Raw genomic sequence first — 17,842 nt, forward strand, 5'->3', positions numbered from 1 at the left:
CTCTCTTCAGTGTCAGATGTGGCACTCTGGGCATGATAAACGGCAAGGACCCTTTCTTCTTCTTCTTATTCCTTCCACCCCTCCTGGGGCATGCTTGAGGGGTTGCTCGCCCAGGGGTCCAGACAATTTGTCCTTTGGGGATTTTGCCCTACACTCACCCACGCCCAATCCTCCTCCTTTCTCAGCCAGGCCCTGGTAAGTGTTTCCCAGTTTCAAATGTTTCTGCAGCGTCAGTGTTGAGAAGTATTGCCAAAATTTGATGTTCCTGCTATGACCGTAGCTGACTCGCAATCTCACTGTTCCCACAACGCTGGGAATGTTTGCTTTTAAACAACTAATGAGTGAGAGTTTTCTTCAACCCTTGAACACCAGTCACCCCACAAATATGAAAGTGTTTTAACAAAGCACATTAGGGCTTCCCTGGAGGTTTTTCTTTTGGTGTTGCGTTCCAGATATGGGACCGACACGGACACAAAGTATGTTGACCCCACACGCAGACTATTTATAAGTGCACAGTGTAAACGAGAGAGTACAGTGTACAGGTGAAATAATAAACAAACACGGGACAAAGAGACGCACGGTGTATTCTCGCAAAGGTGAAAAGTGAAACCTTCATCTATGAGTGGGACTTGAATACAAAGATGTGATGAAATACTGGACTGGAAAACTGGACCTGGACAGGAGCACAAAAGGACAGGAGAGGCCCTCAGGACTAAAACATAAACATGTATGGAACAACACTTGGGAAGCAGGTGAGTAACTAAGGTTCACAAGGAAATCGCACTAAAACGCTGACTTAAAAATTCACTATCTTGCCTTAAGATGTTTGCTCGTCTTATAAGTGTCTGATTACCCTATTGTGATCAGGTTTACAGTTCTGGACAAATGGAACTGAGTGGCGTCTCCTCTGGTCGTTAGGGGTTTTGTCCTTATGGGTCATGACATTTGGATCACCCAGGCTTGATATTGTGGGAACTGCAGTTGTTTTGCACTCTTGCTTGGCAATGTAAGGCCTAACGTGCCGATCCCATGTCCACCGTCCACCTTTAAGAGTCTACCGTTATTCTTCCATTTGTGTTGTGAAATTGCTAACAGGCTTTTGTTATTTTTCCTGAAGTTTCTATGCATTAAAAATAGCTCTTATTATGTGCATCACCTCTAACTTCTGTTCCACATGACTGCAGCCAAAGCCCAGAACCTGAAGCCCTGCTCCTGCTTCCTGCAGTCCATTTGTCTGCTCACCTTATTCTGGCTGTTCCAGCTGCTCTAGGTCTTTGTTGTCCTCCCAACAGAAGCACACCTTTCACCTCAGCCCTGACTGCTCCCCAACAAGTCTCCATCACATGACTTCTTGAAACCCAGCATTTTGTCTTTGTATGAACAGGCAGCTCTGTGTGTGACACCTGAGCCTCGTGTGACTTCTTTAAGTCCTCACGCCTGCCTCTACCACCCGTTTGTTTCATTCCACTTCGAGTTGTAATGTTAACAGTTCCCAGTTTCAGTAAAATACCCTCAAATGGAGGTCACATTGTGCAATATTAGCCCCAGTCTATCACTGAGTGGTATTTACAGCCCTGTTTTAAACTTAGTTTTTCAAGTGAACAGCAAAAACAATGAGACCTTTTCGTAAATTTCCCAACAGGCCTTGAATTCACTGTTCTTTTGTATAGATCCATTTGTTACTTCACTTGCAAGGGTCAGGTGAAAATGTAAAGTTCAATATGGTATCAGAGAGAGACGTTACTGCAATAGAACATCCTGCAGAAGGTGCCGACTAAGGAAACTGACCAACTCTTTGTACAAAGACCTCGATAAGGCAGGGCTGCAAGAAGCACAGAAGTTATTGACATGGACGTGGTGCACTTGCAATCAAAACATTTATGGGCTGAATTAAATTTTCGCCAATTTTTCAGGGAAAAACATTAAAATACAGAAACATGCACTGATGGTCAACCAACACTTTTCACTCATCATTGAGGATACACCCTGGAATGGACACCAGTCCATCACGGGGCAATCACACACACACAAAGGGCAATTCAGAGTGACTTTACCTGAATCGCACATCACTGGATTGTAAGAAGAAACCCACAGAAACATGCGCAGAACATGCAAACTCCACACAGACCGAGCTGGATTGGATCACATGTGTAAAGCTTTACAGCCAATCAGGAACATGTGCTATGCCCCCACCAAGAATAACATAATAACAACGGTAAAAAAGGCTCCCTGTGTGGGGTTATGAAATGTGGCTTTACTACAAGGACACCAGTTGTACAGTTGTTTGCCTATTTGGGGACAATTGCCATTGCAATTATCTTTGATAACATTGTTATCATAATCACCACCTTTATCTTTTTCATGTGGCAGAAGTGTTTTCCTTGCGAAAGCGAGAAACCCAAATGTAAGAAAAAAGTCAAAATTTGAAGTGCTCCTCACTCCTTTGTGTTCAGATGATTTTGGCGCCTAGGTGAAAATGGCTTGCCTTTGAAAATCTAGTTTCCTATAAGAGAGATTAGGCATTATTTCTACAGGCGATATACGAATTTTGAAGAAAGGAATTCCACTGTTGTCTTCTAAAGGACAAAAAACCCCGATGCATAATGTATGAAGTACCAAGGTACTGGTAAGTATCACATTTGTCACAAGACTTCCTGTGATCATGTATATGCTGGTTCTTTGAACATGAACTGAATGACCTGCAAATCATAATAGAGGCTCAAAACTAAAGGCACAACAGAGTGCTGGTTTCTGAAATGTTGCTCTTTTCAACTGAATAATAGCAACATAGGATGTCTAGCTGAAATTGAAAATACTGAACTACAGCTACTGCAGCAAGATAAGTGTATTATTTTTATGTTTCAAAAAAAAAATTTTCATTCTAATTAGGTATGATATCTTTTTTCCCAGAGGAAAATATGGATTTCCATAGAATTTAATATTGTGTTTATTTGCACTGCGGTATTTTACAACTCTGCATATTTTTTTTGAGCCTCATCAGATTCAAAAAGCTTTCTGCATTTTTTAACTGTCCAAATTATCATACAATCTGCCATTCACAAAGAAGCTCGATAGACTGGAACCTGAGCCATAATAACACCCCTGCCATCCTGTTGTCACTGGCTATCAAGCAGTTGCATCACTTCCTTCTTCTGAGTCTTCTGGGCTAGGGCTTTGGCAGTGAAGCCACTGGCATCCAACATGTCCTTTCTGGCCCCATTCAGCAGCAGGGCCTGGACAATAGGTGCACTGCCATTTGCGGCCGCCAGGTGCAAAGGGGTGGCCAGTCTCACATTCTGTCCATTTACATTGGCATTATGTGCGATCAGCTGTAGAACACTGGGGAAGCTGCCACCATTGCTGGCCAGGTGCAGTGGGGTCCAGCCACGGTCGTCCACTACATTCGGATCAGCACCTGCTGTTAACAGCACAGAGACTACTTCCTCTCGGCCATGGTAGCAGGCCAAGTGCAGGGGAGTCCAGCCACTTGCCCCCTGTACATTCAGGGAGTCTACATGCTCTTCCAGGAGAAGTACAGTAGAGGGATGCCCCTTGAGTGCTGCCAGGTGCAGCGGTGTCCAGCCTTGGACTGTCTTGAGGTCGGCTTGTGCCCCTTTTCCCAGAAGTAGCCTGCAAATGCTTGTGTGGCCCTTTACTGCAGCCCAGTGCACAGCACTGTAGCCCTTGTTATCCACCAAACTGATGTCTGCTCCACTGCTAATGAGCAGCCGGGCAACTCGGAAGTGACCCTCTGCAGCAGCTAGGTGCAATGGGGTGCCATCTCTTCCATCGGAGCCCTCAGGATGGTTGGGATTTGCCCCACGGCGTAGCAGCAGCTGCACAATGCCCAGATGGCCATGCCGTGCTGCCAGGTGGAGTGCAGTCCTGCCATCTGCTGTAGGTTGGTCTGCATTGGACAAGCGTGGTAGGAGGACCCGCACCACGTTCTCATGGCCATTCTGTGCTGCTAGGTGGAGCGGCATCCACCCTTCCTTCTCCTTGGAGTCTGGTTCAGCAGTGCGGTCTAGGAGTAGGCGCACCATGCGCTCATCTCCATTCTGACTCGCAAAATGGAGTGCTGTCCAGCAGTCGCTGTCACCCAGGTTTGGGTTAGCTCCACATTTCAGCAGCAGGGAACAAATCTCATGGGACTTGTATAGAACACCAACAATCAGAGGGGTGTAGCCCCTGCTGCTTTGGGCATCCACCACGCCTCCCAGTTCAATGACCTTCTTCACAGACTCAAGGTCACCACTAGCCACTGTGTAATGCAGGAGTGAATTGTTACCAGGGTAGGCAGTCAACACATTATCCTTCTTAACGATTCCTCTGAAACTCTCAAAATTTTTCTTGGATAGAAGAGTGGTTACATCATCGTGGGAATTTTCATCACCTACGGAACAAATGGACATCATGAAGACTTTGTAAGAGTCATTCAGTATTTTGCCTCTGGTTCTGGCTCTTAAAGGCTATCATTCTGTAGCTGAATAAATGACTGATACAAATGAAGCATGTTTCTTAGCTATGCAAATTAAACTACATTTACATTTATTCATTTAGCAGACGCTTTTCCCCAAAGCGACACACATCTCAGAGAAAATACATTTGTGCATTGCATTAGGAGAAAGAGAGACACAGTTGCAGACATGTGATTCTTAAGCAAACCTAGTTTGCTTCTTTCCACTTTATGCAACGATGTTCATCGTACGAGTAGGTGCATAAAATGCAGAATAGACGAATCCTGATCACCTTCCTACAAGTTTTTTGTTTTTTAAAAAGGTACACAAACATTTCTGTACAATAGAGGAGTAGCAGCTATGTAAAGGGTTATCTGGGCATGATACCAATCTTATTTCATATAGTAGTCTTATGCAGTTCTGTCTACGAGATAAAATTAAAAAAAAAATTAGAACACTGGAAGTTTTTCAATATGTTGTTGGATGATACATGTTGATTGCTGTTGCTGAATTCACAGTGGCAGTCAGCACTAACCTGAGACTGAGTTTGACTCGTGTTTGGTTTCCTACAGGAGAAAAATAATGATAATGTTAGGGTGCTGATTTTACTGGTGCACTAACCGTTATATGCAGTCCCTGGAATGAACAGTTTTAAAACTTAACTGTACGCAATGACATAGATGTTTCAGTTCATTTGAGTTCATGCTAAGGTTACTTGTTAAAGCCAATTAAACTGTAGAGAACAGAAAGTAGCTTTAGGAAATGAGGAAAAAGTTTGTGTCTTTCAGTAAAGGTCAGTCCTTCTTGTTTTTGCTGGTGAGATGTAACCCACAATTTTGTTTTTGATTACATCTGGCTCAAATTCCAATGTGTTCTGAGACCAACAAGAAGCATGTAAAGGGCAACATTCAGCCTACTTTCTGATGGTTTGAACTCAGTGGAGTTTGGTGTTGTCATGGCCAGCTCCTCCTGGCTACTGCTGTATCTTAACTCATCCTCCTAGCTTCCTCTGTATAGCAGGGAGTCCAACTGGCCTCACTCACCGACTTCAGGCATGAGGACTTCGTGGTGTAGGCCAGCTTGTGTGTCATCTCATTTTCCCTGCAGGCCCGGATGACATCAGGAATTTTCAGGACTTCACTGAGGGCCTCTGTTTCCGCTACAGTTTCTGCCCAAAGTGAACTGAAGTTTTTATTGCAAAATAAGCAAATTCTAAAGTTATCTAAAGAGATGCTTCTGTCAATGAAAGAGCCAGCATTTGGTGTTTTTCAAACAATTTCCAGGGATTGGTTTATCATACAATTTCTTCAACTGTAAAGCAAGCCTAGTGGAAGATGCTGATAATCAGCCTATGAGAAAATCATTGAACTGGCATGATTGTTATTTTCTGCTTTGAATTTGCTTTCACTGACAATATAACATAAATAAGTAAAGGATTGGGGGGGTGCGGTGGTGCAGTGGGCTTGGCTGGGTCCTGCTCTCTGGTGGTTCTGGGGTTCGAGTCCTGCTTGGGGTGCCTTGCAACGGACTGGCATCCCATCCAGGGTGTGTCCCCTCCCCCTCCAGCCCTGCACCCTGTGTTACCGGGTTAGGCTCTGGTTCTCTATGACCCCGCTTGGGACAAGCGGCTTCAGACAATTCAGGCAGAGGAGGATGAAGCAGGAATGGGTACTGAGGTAGCCAGACTGCAGCAATTGAAAACACTTCCACTGGTTTAACCCACAAATTCAGTTTCCTGCTCCATACTCTACACAGTGGGAAACATCCTCTAAAAATGCAGTGATAAAATTTACTGGGTCATTAGGAACAGAATGCATGCTGTGTTGTTTCAGCAAGCCTAACTTTCTTGATTTTAAACGATTACTTTCATGTGACAGGCCAGTTACTTCAGTTGTTCTTACAGAGCACATAACAGAAAGGTTATATACAGCACTCTTGTATTTTATGTCTATTTTTTTAATAATCTAGTGCATGGGCTAAGAATGTAACCACCATGCATGGTCTTAACGGTGAAAGTGAAGTGGTGAGAAGTGTTTCCTTCCAGTTGGAGGACATCTGCTTGAACCCCTCTCCTGATGCAATACCTTTGGGTATGGTTCTTACCCCAGACTGATACAGTAAGAATACCCTGCTGTATAAATGGGTAAGTAATTTTAAGTAGCTTTGTATACAACCATGAGTGTAAATGATTTAGAGAAAACCATCAGCAAAATAAATTAATAAAATTATTAACTTGGTTCAAGTAATTGGAATGTTCCTTCTGAGATCTAGTATGGGCTAGTCTTAACTCAAGATTTTTGAGAGCAATGAGTAGAAGCTTCTGCTTTGTGAGGTCCTGCAGGGCATTGCGCCTCACCTGAAAATGGTGGCCGGCTGGTAGCCTCCTGTTGCCAACATTTCTGCATTATGTCAATCATGTCATCGCACTCTTGGGGCTTGTCATCTGGAATCTTCTCCACACTAGGCCTCTTTCCAGATGAAACCTTCATTATAACTGTCATTATGTTATTGGCCCCTGGATTGACATGTGTGCAGAAGAGTGATTTAAAGTAGCAGGACAAAAAAAACAATAAAGATCATGAAATACAACAGGCATGCTTTTTGTACCTGGGTAGGGTTTCTTCTGTGTCAGGACCTCCCAAATCACAATGGCAAAACTAAGTATGAGAAAGAAACATACCGGTCAATACAGAGAAGACACGGTTGTTCCACGTACTAAAAATATGTATAAAAGGAGTTTTGAGGGGTCACCTGTAAACATCATATTTAGTTCCAGGTGCATCAGGGCTCTGTGTAAATATTTCTGGAGCTATGTAGCTTATGTTTCCTCTGCTGGACAAATGCTCAATAAATTCCATACTGTTGGAATACTCCTCCCATTTAATCAGTCCAAAGTCTGAAATCTGATCCAAAAGATTAGCCATTACTGTAAATATCAAGTTTTGTGCTGTATTTATTGTATTACTCTATTTACTGTAGCTACTTTCTTTATCAAACATAGATAGTCATGTATCTTTTCAGCATTGTAAAGAAGCCTAAAAACCACAAATGGGCAATATGGCCCACTAGATTTCTTGAGAAAATGTATTTACATTAATTTGCTATTTAAGACTTTATCATTACTTAGATATTTCGTACTAACAACCAGAGTCAGGATCACAGATTTAATGTTTAGTATAGTCCCTGTCAGCCTCCAAAGGTACCTTAACATGGAGGTGGTCATCCAGTAGAATGTTGGCTGGCTTCAGATTTAGGTGGAGCAGCGCTGGCTTCATGGTGTGGAGAAAGTTCATACCCATGGTTATTTCATGGATCATCTGGAACTTCTTGGGCCACATGAGCGTATGGCTCTGGAGAAGGCCGTCCAAGGAGCCATTGGGCATGTACTCCATCACCACTGCTGGGGTCTCACTGCATACCCCGTAAAAGGACACAATGTACTTGAACTTTACTTTTTCCATTTTTGAAGCTTCTTCCGTCATTCTTCTGTAATAACAAAATACATGGGAGTTACAACCGGCGTGGACAATACTGCAGGCACATGTCACTGGCTTTGTGACTCATTATAGTGTTTTGTGCAATTATGTTTTGCAATGTACTCCATTTACAGAGCAATGATTCACACTAACTAGTAGGTAAATAGCTGTGAAAGTATTGGCTAAATGTAAGTTTACTCACATTCTCACCTTCTTTCTAAGACAAATGTAACAAAAAACCAAATTACCATATCAAAGGACAACAAGCTAAAAACCTGCTGCCATGACTAGCATATTTTAGTGTTAAACTGTGCCGAGTATTCTGTACCTGTAGACGTTTGTGCCACAGACAGCTTCAGAAAAACATTTCATGGCAAAAGTTTCTCTCCAGAGCTTCAGTTTGACTTTATAAACCTTTCCATATTGTCCCTCTGCCACCTTGATCCAGTCAGGTTCAAAATCATCCTTGAGGAAGTGTCTGAACTTCTCCAGATCTCCACAATCAATGGGCTCCATCTTGTACAATCTAGCACTTTGGCATGAGCTCTTGGAAACCAAGCTAACAAGGATCTTTCCTTCTGCGATGGACGTGCAGCAGGAAGTGTGGCGACAAAACTGCACTCTTAAAAGATCAGGAGCAGGTATGTGGGCGGAGCGGAGGAGTGCACTGCTTGCTCAGTAATGCCACATGGCCGGTTTAGAGGAGACTGGGAAAAGGATGGGAGGAAAAACCTGATTTACCACTTTTATTACTTCAGTTCCAGTTACGATATGTAATTTTGAACACTGTGTGTCCTTGATTTATTGGTTGATTAGAATTATGACTGCACTTCACTCTCATAAGCCACCAGTCATTGCTGATAATCTTTTAAAATCGGAGAGAAATGGATGAGTGGGTTGTTAATGACAGCACAATGGTGGGTCAGAGCACAATGCACATTTCACTAATTGCACTCTCCTCCACAAACTGAATAATAGCTTATGCTGTTTCGCACTCTAAGTCTCACTTTTGTTGATGTGATGCTCTCTGTATTTTTTATCTGAAATGTATGCGGCTCGCAGTGGGTTGGACCGGGTCCTCCTCTCTGGTGGGTCTGGGGTTCGAGTCACGCTTGGGGTGCCTTGCGACGGACTGGCGTCTCGTCCTGAGTGTATCCCCTCCCCCTCCGGCCTTACGCCCTGTGTTACCGGGTAGGCTCCGGTCCCCCGCGACCCCATATGGGACAAGCGGTTCTGAAAATGTGTGTGTGTATGTTGCTTTGGAGAAAAGTGTATGCTAAATGAATAAAAGTATGAGCGCTTTAATACCTTGGAAATGCAAGTTTACTGTTCCCATAGTTTATATTCCAATGTTCCTAATGTCTTCATATTCTGAGACCATTGTGTGGTGTTTCTGTACTCCCTTATGGTGTTTTTTGAGTTTTTTATTAATGTAGTTAAGATGTAAAACACCTCTGTGTTTTTTGTAGATGTCTCTAGCATCAGCCTTTGGTCATTGCTCATTTTGCATTTGAATTTGAGCATGTGGAGTCTTACATCAGACTTTGAGAAGACCATAAATAAATCACTGACAACAACCTCATTGCCAGCACGTCACAGAAATACAGTGCCCTCCAAAAAAAACTGTCAAAATGAATTTAATACGGAATGTGCGCCCTTTATTATTCCTTTAATAGCTAATATAGTTGTGTAATTTGGTACATTTTACTGGATAAATGTATCTTAATTTGAGAAGAATATAGATTATTGGGAATAATAATATTACAGTATATATGTATTGTAAAAGGTGTAGTCACAAGAGGCTACTACTGTCAATAAACAAGAGTACTGTGTGGTTTGGAGAGCTTCTCTGGGAGACCTTTCTCCTCTTCCTTTTTCTCCAAAGCTGGCACTAAAGGAGCACATAAGGGTGAAAACTTGTGAGTGCTTTCTCGATGTGCCAGGAGAAAGGACTTCCTGTTTACAGGAATGTGTTCTCTTATATCTGGCCTCTTCTTTGTTTAACAAAGTGGCTAGGATGTGAAAGAGCTTATTTACACAGATAGAGTGTCAACTATAAAATGCTACTGTTTGGACTGTTATGTCTCCTGAGCCTCTGTTCAATTATATTTTTAATAAATGCTTCTACAACCATTAATTATACGTTGTGCAGCTGTATTTCTCATTGCTCGATATTTGCAAAATCATGTACAAAATTATGCATGCATGCGCGTTTTTAAAGTTTTTGCCTGTGAAGCACATCTGGTCTGTGGAATTTTATCACTCTAGGGTTCCCCAATTTAATGAAGTCAGACTCACTGCATATTTCTCCACAGTCACTGGATGCAAATAAAAATGCCATTTCCAAGAATTTTCCAGCAAGCATTCATTATTTAATCTGTATTTTTAAATAAGACAATCCGTATTAACGGCTGTCAATAAAACCGATTTTAATATTTTAAGTCATTTGGCAAGGTGCAGCCATTTGATTTTGGAAAACATTGAATCAATATTCACCCAACAGCCTATATATTTATTCCTCTACACATAATTGCTTTGTTTATTACCCCCAAACAATCTTCTTGATACCAATGAGATTCTTTCAGCCATGTGGATGTAATCTTTGGATAATATATGAATTACAAAAAATAATCACTGTTTTGTCCTGTTACAGTAGAGATATTAAAAGACAAAATATTGCATCATGCAGCTTTGCTAAAGCATTAAGAAAAAATTAATTTCATTTCTGTCTGAAATAATTTACATTTTTGTGAAGCTTGCTGACCAACTTCAGTAACACCTTCAGTAACAGTTTTTCTCTAATCAAACATTCAAGGGTTTAACAGTAGTTTAATACACTAACAATTTTGAAAGAACATATGCTATAGAGAGTTTTGCAGAGAGAATGCTGGAACTGTAAAAAAGCTTTATAACTCATGCATGTATATAAGAACTCAGAGGTGTCTCTAAAAGGACTGTGCCTTTCCTTGTGGCTAGTGATTCAGAGGAATGGGAAACAGTCTACAGTCCCAGGCCACATGTAATCTCAGGTGGAAAGGATTTATCAGGAAAGGTAGAGCAGAAGCTCATGACCACAGAGTGCTGAGGGTTATACAGGGTTATGCCAAGAACTTCACTCAAACTGGATGTTGTCAGAGCAACACACAATGACTCGGTTGTAACCAATTATCATGGTCAGGACTAGACCCAGTGACCCCACATTTTTTGGCCACCTTGATCGCTGTGCCAGGGCCAGGTCCAGCTCATCTTCTTGTGCCGATGACCCAGCCAGACTAGCAGTAAGGCAACCAGCAACAGCAGGCAGCCCAAGCCTGAACCCCAAATCAATGCAGTCCTGGCTGTATTGTCTGGACCTGTGACACACACACACAAATACACTCAAACTTTGAGCCCAGAATAACAATGGAAAGCAGAAACAAAGACACTCACCAGTTCTATCAGCGACTGTGGATTCCATTCCTTTCAACACTGGCCCAAAGGAAATTCGATTGCCAGAACCAGTGAAGGCTCTTCCAGCACCATCCTCAAGCTGAAGATGTCTGTGCTGGAGACACTGTAATGAAACAGAAATTCCCAACTGAGATGAGCAGCATGGCTAATCTCTTAACATTTACCCAGGAAAAGCAGTGAAAATATCACTGGGGAGCTGGACCAATGAGAAATATTATGTCTTAAATAAACTTTAAATATCCCTTTCCTAAGGAATGAAACTTACAATAACATGGTATTTAACCGTTTAGAGAAAAAAGCCATCACCACTGTACTATGGTGAAGGTATGATATAGAGATTATCTATGCTGCTGTGTGGCAGGACTGGATTATTGGAGTGGACTACAACAGTACACACTGTGCACTGTACAATGGAGGGGATACATCATAAGAACAGGCCACTATAGCTTACCTTCCTATTGCTCTGTGCTGAAGGAACCAGCTACTGTCTAGCTCTGCCACTGCTCAGTCCAGCACCCTTCCCGTACGATACTCACCCGCTCACAATCCGTGTGGTTTCGTGGGCACACACTAAGATCACAGTGCAAGTAAGCTGTGGAATGGTTTGTCATCTGGAAGAGACGGATGGTGAAGCTGGCACTACTGGACAGGTCACTCGGAAGAAGCATGATCCCCCTGGGGTCAATCGGTAACCTGAGGATTTCAGAGCAAGTAACACACCGGCAGAGCTTTTTCATATCCGATTGCCAATATACACACACACACATTTTCAGAACCGCTTGTCCCATATATTAAACAAAATGGTACTTGGCCTTATGTAATTACTGTTTAATCTGTACCATTTCCAAACACATTTTGTCAGGGCTGAAAATTATTTTTATCTTTAGAATATGAATGTGTGAAATGCAAACACCACGGAGCCCTAGGTGGAGACCCGAGGAGTAGATGCAGGGTCCTGCACCAGCTATAGATGAGAACAATTTTCAGAGCGCATACATCAGTGAACCAGACTGCGACTGCAGCAAAACGCAGCATCTCCTATTCCCTGCAAAGGCACTCAGTATTTACATAAATACAGATGAAATATAAGAGCCAATAAAATGAGAGTGAAAAAGGCACTATCAAAATACAGAAAGTGGGAGATAACCTAGTGGAAAAAGTTTTGCTATGGAAGTGTAGATAATACTATAACACTAGGGTGTCGTTACAATCATATGAAATCATCATTATTCCCTCTTGTATAACTATTTAACTTAAATTGTAGCAATATTAAGCACTGGGTGTAAGCGCAGTAATGATTACCATGAGATCAGATGGTTTCAAATGGTTTTGTAGTAACTTTCACAGTTAAGAGAGAGGCTATGGAAAGATATACCTGGATTGTCATTATCTGATTGGATTCATACATACTAAGATGATTACTGTAGTACAATGGCTTGACTGAGTAAAGAGTTTGGTTGAACCCCAGTCTTCATTCTAAGCTCTTTTAAGTGTCCTTTGTGGATCACTGTGAGCTACAGACCTTGAGAACAGACAGCAGGTGGCATTGAGCTGGTCAGGCTGGGCTGAAGGGGATATACAGCAAGACTTTATGGTTAGGTTCGCCTGACTGCTGTTGGTCTTAAGGCTGATGACCACATGCAGGTTCCCGAGAGCAGGAATTGAGTCCCCTGGCAGGATCTCGCTGTCTAGGCTGAGGCTCATCTCTGCTGTGTAGTTCCCCGTTCCACAGTCATCATCAGACACATCTGCCAGTCTGAAAGAAAAGCATGCTGGGATTCTGATATAATGACAAGTTCTCCTGCATTTTCATCTAATCACATGTGCAAGTCACTTGTGTGTCAGTTCATAGGAAAATGAAAAATGAATAAAGATTTCCAATGTGAGAATGTAGTTGGTAGTATTTTAAAGGCCTTACATAGCATTTCCCTCACAAAGACCTTTGCTGTGATTGTATTTGCTGTCACCAAGAGTGGGCTGGTTTCATTACATACATGGATGTTAAACACTTGTTAACCTTGTGTGCTGTACAAATCTAACATTATAAGTAACTGTGAACAAATGTGCCAGTTAAAGAGTTTAGCTAATAATAATAATAATAATAATAATAATAATAAGAAGAAGAAGAAGAAGAAGAAGAAGAATGCATGATAATACTCTACATTGTGAAAATGAGAAAATGCAATTACCCGCTGAGGAAAAGACCAGGTGACAGGAGACGCATGTTCTGCACCATGATGGCACTCTGGGATTCCGACCCTGCCACTATTGCACGTCTAAAGTGTTTTCCATGGGGAACATCCTCACTCTTGCTTTCTTCCTGTAGCGGAAGTGGCTGAAATGTGTTCCAGCCAGTTTCATCTGAAGATTTCATTGTGCTTGTGGACATCTGAGCCATTGACCTTGACCTGTCTTCTTGTAACAGTGGCTGTGCAGAAACAGATGAGTCATTTCTAACATCAGGCTCCTGGTCTGGAAAGAAAATGGATAGAAAGTGCTGGAGTGCAGCTTGAGGAACACCAGGTGTCAGGTTCTGTTTCTTCATCGTGTCAGTAGCGACAGCATTCTGAATTCCAAAAAAGCGGAGGGAGAAGTCATCAGAAGCAGTCTGATGTACAAAGTGATCTGATGAAGGGGGTAAAGTCATTGTATCAGTAGGACTGTGTGTCTGCCTTTCAGATAAGACTTTTAATAAATGTGGAGAAGTGTGTTCAATAGCTGCTGCTGGCCGAGTGTCCAGCAGTGACTCTTGATCTCCAGGGGATGCATAAGCAGGAGATACAAGCTGTACTGCATGTTCACCAGCTAAAGTGGCAAAATGATTTGCTGGCTCTAGAGGTAAAGCAGCCCTAGCTTCTCTGGGCTCAGCTGTAGAAAGAGGAACTTCTGAAGGCCTAACGGGGCTAGCAGCTGTAACAATGGGGCGAGACAGTTTGCTTTTAACTGTTGGATCCAAAGGATGTGTTGTGTATTTCAAAATTCCATTTATAACACCGACAGGAGATACAGTTGTATCTGGTTTAACGATAAAAGTTGAATTGGCTTCCATTTCTTGTTTTCGTATGATTGTCTCTTGAGTGTGGAGGGAAAATAGTGTGAATGCAGAGCTTTTATTCTTATTCCGAGTGCCTGGACTGCTGTGACTGCCCTTATTCTTTGAAATTGGGGCGAGCTGACTCGGCTGGCGTGTGACAGGGAAAGACATTGTTCTCATCTTGAATTCAGAGGCATTTTGACCTGTGGTACCGCCAGACTGCGGAAACACAGGTCTGCTTGGAATAAGCCTGACATCTGATGCTTCTGTAATGTGTAGGATCTGACCGAAGTCTGCATTTTTACTGTCTTTTAAACCTTCATTCAGTAAGAGAGAACCATCACTGAGTGAGGAATTTTTTGTCCTATTCATATTTTCCCTGTAATGGGTTTTCATAAGATCTGCAGGAGAAGAAATTGTAACCGGCAAAGTCCTGTTGCTACTTTGTCGTGCACCATCAGTGATATATGGAGAAAGAGCTTTGTCGTCTTGATTGAATAGGGATTCCATAGGGGACACAGTCTTCTTTTCCAGGGAATAGCTGATAGACTCATTTATAGGATGGGATTCACTTGATACCGATGGCTGTCTCTTGTTGTTATAGTCAGCAGCTTTAAGAGAACCAGCAGAAGGCATAGGCTTAGTTGATGTTTGAGTCACACTGGGAATATTCACAGGAAGCTTTTTGACTGAGAAGTTAATTTCTTGCATAATATGAGTTGTACTATGTCTAACTGGCAAACTTTCTGTTCTTGGTGAAAATATATAAGGAAAAATCAGTCTTTTCGTTACTGTCATCAGCTTTGTAGCTGAATTAGGCATAAAGTGTTTTGCTTGTCCTGTTGTCTTCAAAATTTGTCTTTCAAACTGGGACAGACCACTCCCAGTAGTTAATGATGCAAACTGAGGGTGAGATATGACTTGCGGGGGAGTCGGTGTTTGTTTTTCAGATGTGACAATAGCCTCGATCAGTTTTGGATGAGAAGTTTCAGGAAATAAAGTGGGTGTTTTCACCATCCCTGCAAGGAATTGGACTGGCACAACATATAAAGAATCATATCTTAAAGGGTTCTCTGTTTTGACTTTACTTAGCACCAAGGGTGGCACTTCCAGTCGCAAAGGTGCTGCAAAAGAAGTCTGGGGAGATGATGATGAAGTATTTGTGATACAGTCATGGCAGTCCATTGCTAACCTTTCTTTATCCTTTACAGGGATATAATTGGAAACTGAGCCCTCTGAGCTTTCAGTTTGATTATGTGGATCACCAAGCTTCAATTGCCCTTGTGGTTGTGTCTTGTGGAAAAGATTTCTTAAAGGGCTAAGGGTGACTCCTGTTGTGTTTTTGTTCTTCCCAGACATTGTGTGACTTACCAAAGTGTCGTGTGACATCTGCAGAGTCAGACTTTCAGACTGGGACAGGTCAGACTTCATTACCATTTTCTTAGAGTGCTGAATAAGGTTGTCCTTCTCATCGTCTTTGTTTTCTTCAAAAACAAGTGGCCTGTGCTTGTTTTCTGTTGCAATACTAAGAGGTGTATGGTGTGTTGCTAGTGCTTCTGAAAAGTTGTTAGTGGTCTGAAAATGGCTTTGTTTCTGCACACTTGTTGATGCTTTCTGAGGAATTGGCGAAAGATTGAGCTGAGCTTCTGTGCTATATGTTTGTTTTTGCATAAGCAGCAACAAGGATCGGTTTGTCCTTATTTTCCCTTGTGGTTGGCTGACCATGTAAAAATCTAACCTCCTTTCTTCTCTTGTTCCTGGTGTTCTTCCAAGGGAATGAAAGGAGTGGATTGCAGGGAGAGCCTGATATGTTGAAGATCTTGGCAACACAGGGCTGGGTGTTGCTCCTCCCTCATCCTGACCAAGATGAAGTTCATGTGAAAAGCCAGCTGAGGGACTGGAGATGGTAAGAGCTGCTTCCGTTCTCGGTGTGAAAACCATTGCTTTGTGTCCAGTGCTTGACTTCACTCCATCTGTCTGTGTGTCTTTTTCCTCCTCTCCCATAGGAAATGCTTTCGCAAACACAGTTGTGGTCCACACTTGGGTACTCGGGGTTGTTGTGAAACTTGGAAATTGTTTCTGCTTCAGAGAGCCAGTAACATACTTTCGCAAGGTCAAAGTAATAATATTTTTGCTATCTGTGTATCCTTTTTTGTGCAAAAATGTCAAAGTCACAGGGCTTTCAGTGCTTGCCCTAGTCACTGACAGTTGTGCTTTATCACTGGGGACTAATGGTTCTCGATTCAAGGGATAAGATACTCTGAACAATTGTGAAATGCCATTTTCACTCTTGTTTTTGTCTTTTTCCTCCTGGGTGTCATTGGACTCTGCCAGGCTACCACCTGCAGAAGGTCTAAAGAGGGATAGCAGGAGAATACTTCTTCCAATATCAGGAGACAAAGGAGTAATGGGCTCTGTGAGCCCTTGATTGCCACTATTAAGCAGATCTTGATTCTGAGACAGGTGCTTTTCCCTCTCATTGGATAGATGTTCTTTGGATGTCAAGCTGCCATTTATCATCAGCTGAAATCCAGCTACAGCTGAGGAGAAAATAGCTCCTTCATAATTAAAGATCGATGCTTGATTTGACGCTGATGAAAAGTTCACAGCTGATTTGTGGTCTTTAACAACAGTCAGTAGATCTGACCTGTGTTTTGAAACAAGGCTTCCGGATTGTGAAGTAACTGTGTCTTCTGTTGCTGAGCTCTTGGAGTTTCTACCATGGAGGTAGATCTGTTCATCTGTCATGGTCTCCTGGGACACTTCACCTCCATGGTCCACTGAGCTGTTTTGCTCCTGAACTGGTGAAATGGTTTGGAAGGAGGGCCTTTCAGCCCTCCAGGCTGGGTTGTCCTGTATATTCTTGCCCTTGACTACAACACATTATAATCTCTATTAAATGTCTACACATAGATCAATCAGCTGTAGATGCCCAGATCACTGGTATTTGTACAAATGCTTAACTACAGAACACATAATGTTTACAGCTTAAGCTTCAAACAGGCACTACAGGCAGATTTGTTGGTTTTAGTATCACAACCGACTCTTTGCCAGACACCTGATCTACGCTGCAATTGTGTTTGCATGAGAAGACAGAAATTAAATACACCGACTCTCACGCAGGTCACGCTAGTGCACACTTTGACCTGAGCAAGCTGAAAAATCTTATAATCAATTAATTGAATTTCTGTATCAATAGCATAACTAAGAAGCTGCAGCAGTAATAATGAAAAAATTAAAGCACAATAGAAGCAAAGTATAAATGATGTACTGTGCCTATAATCATGGTATTTTTTTCCATAGCCTAAAAAAACAGTGAAGCACAAACTTACCGCTGTTTCCCACAACAAACAACATGAAACACAAGACGTTGCTCATTATTAAGAATTGCTTCATCCAGGCTTCGGGTTCTGCAGGAGTCCCAC

The 17,842-nt window shown here is 42.2% G+C and overlaps 1 protein-coding gene across 1 annotated transcript; it reads right to left on the reverse strand.

Moving 5' to 3' along the window:
• Positions 1 to 2,964: 2,964 nt before the first annotated feature.
• On the reverse strand, positions 2,965 to 8,513 carry ankk1 (ankyrin repeat and kinase domain containing 1). The gene is made up of 8 exons (XM_018742768.2): positions 8,262 to 8,513; positions 7,661 to 7,943; positions 7,209 to 7,360; positions 7,065 to 7,114; positions 6,814 to 6,972; positions 5,501 to 5,625; positions 4,993 to 5,023; positions 2,965 to 4,393 (listed from the first exon to the last, which is right to left on the reverse strand). The coding sequence occupies exons 1-8, from the start codon at positions 8,447 to 8,449 to the stop codon at positions 3,117 to 3,119; spliced, it is 2,265 nt and encodes a 754-aa protein (XP_018598284.2). The 5' UTR covers positions 8,450 to 8,513; the 3' UTR covers positions 2,965 to 3,116.
• Between the last annotated feature and the right edge of the window lie 9,329 nt (positions 8,514 to 17,842).

The sequence above is a fragment of the Scleropages formosus genome, chromosome 10 (genome assembly GCF_900964775.1).
Source record: "Scleropages formosus chromosome 10, fSclFor1.1, whole genome shotgun sequence".
Lineage (NCBI taxonomy): Eukaryota > Metazoa > Chordata > Actinopteri > Osteoglossiformes > Osteoglossidae > Scleropages > Scleropages formosus.

Coding starts and splice junctions, on each gene's coding strand:
- ankk1 (XM_018742768.2), bottom strand. CDS start 8,449: ATGGAGCCCATTGATTGTGGAGATCTGGAGAAGTTCAGACACTTCCTC. Junction 7,361..7,660: donor ATGACCACCTCCATGTTAAG/GTACCTTTGGAG, acceptor CTTTTGGATCAG/ATTTCAGACTTTGGACTGAT. Junction 7,115..7,208: donor ACTAAATATGATGTTTACAG/GTGACCCCTCAA, acceptor TCTCATACTTAG/TTTTGCCATTGTGATTTGGG.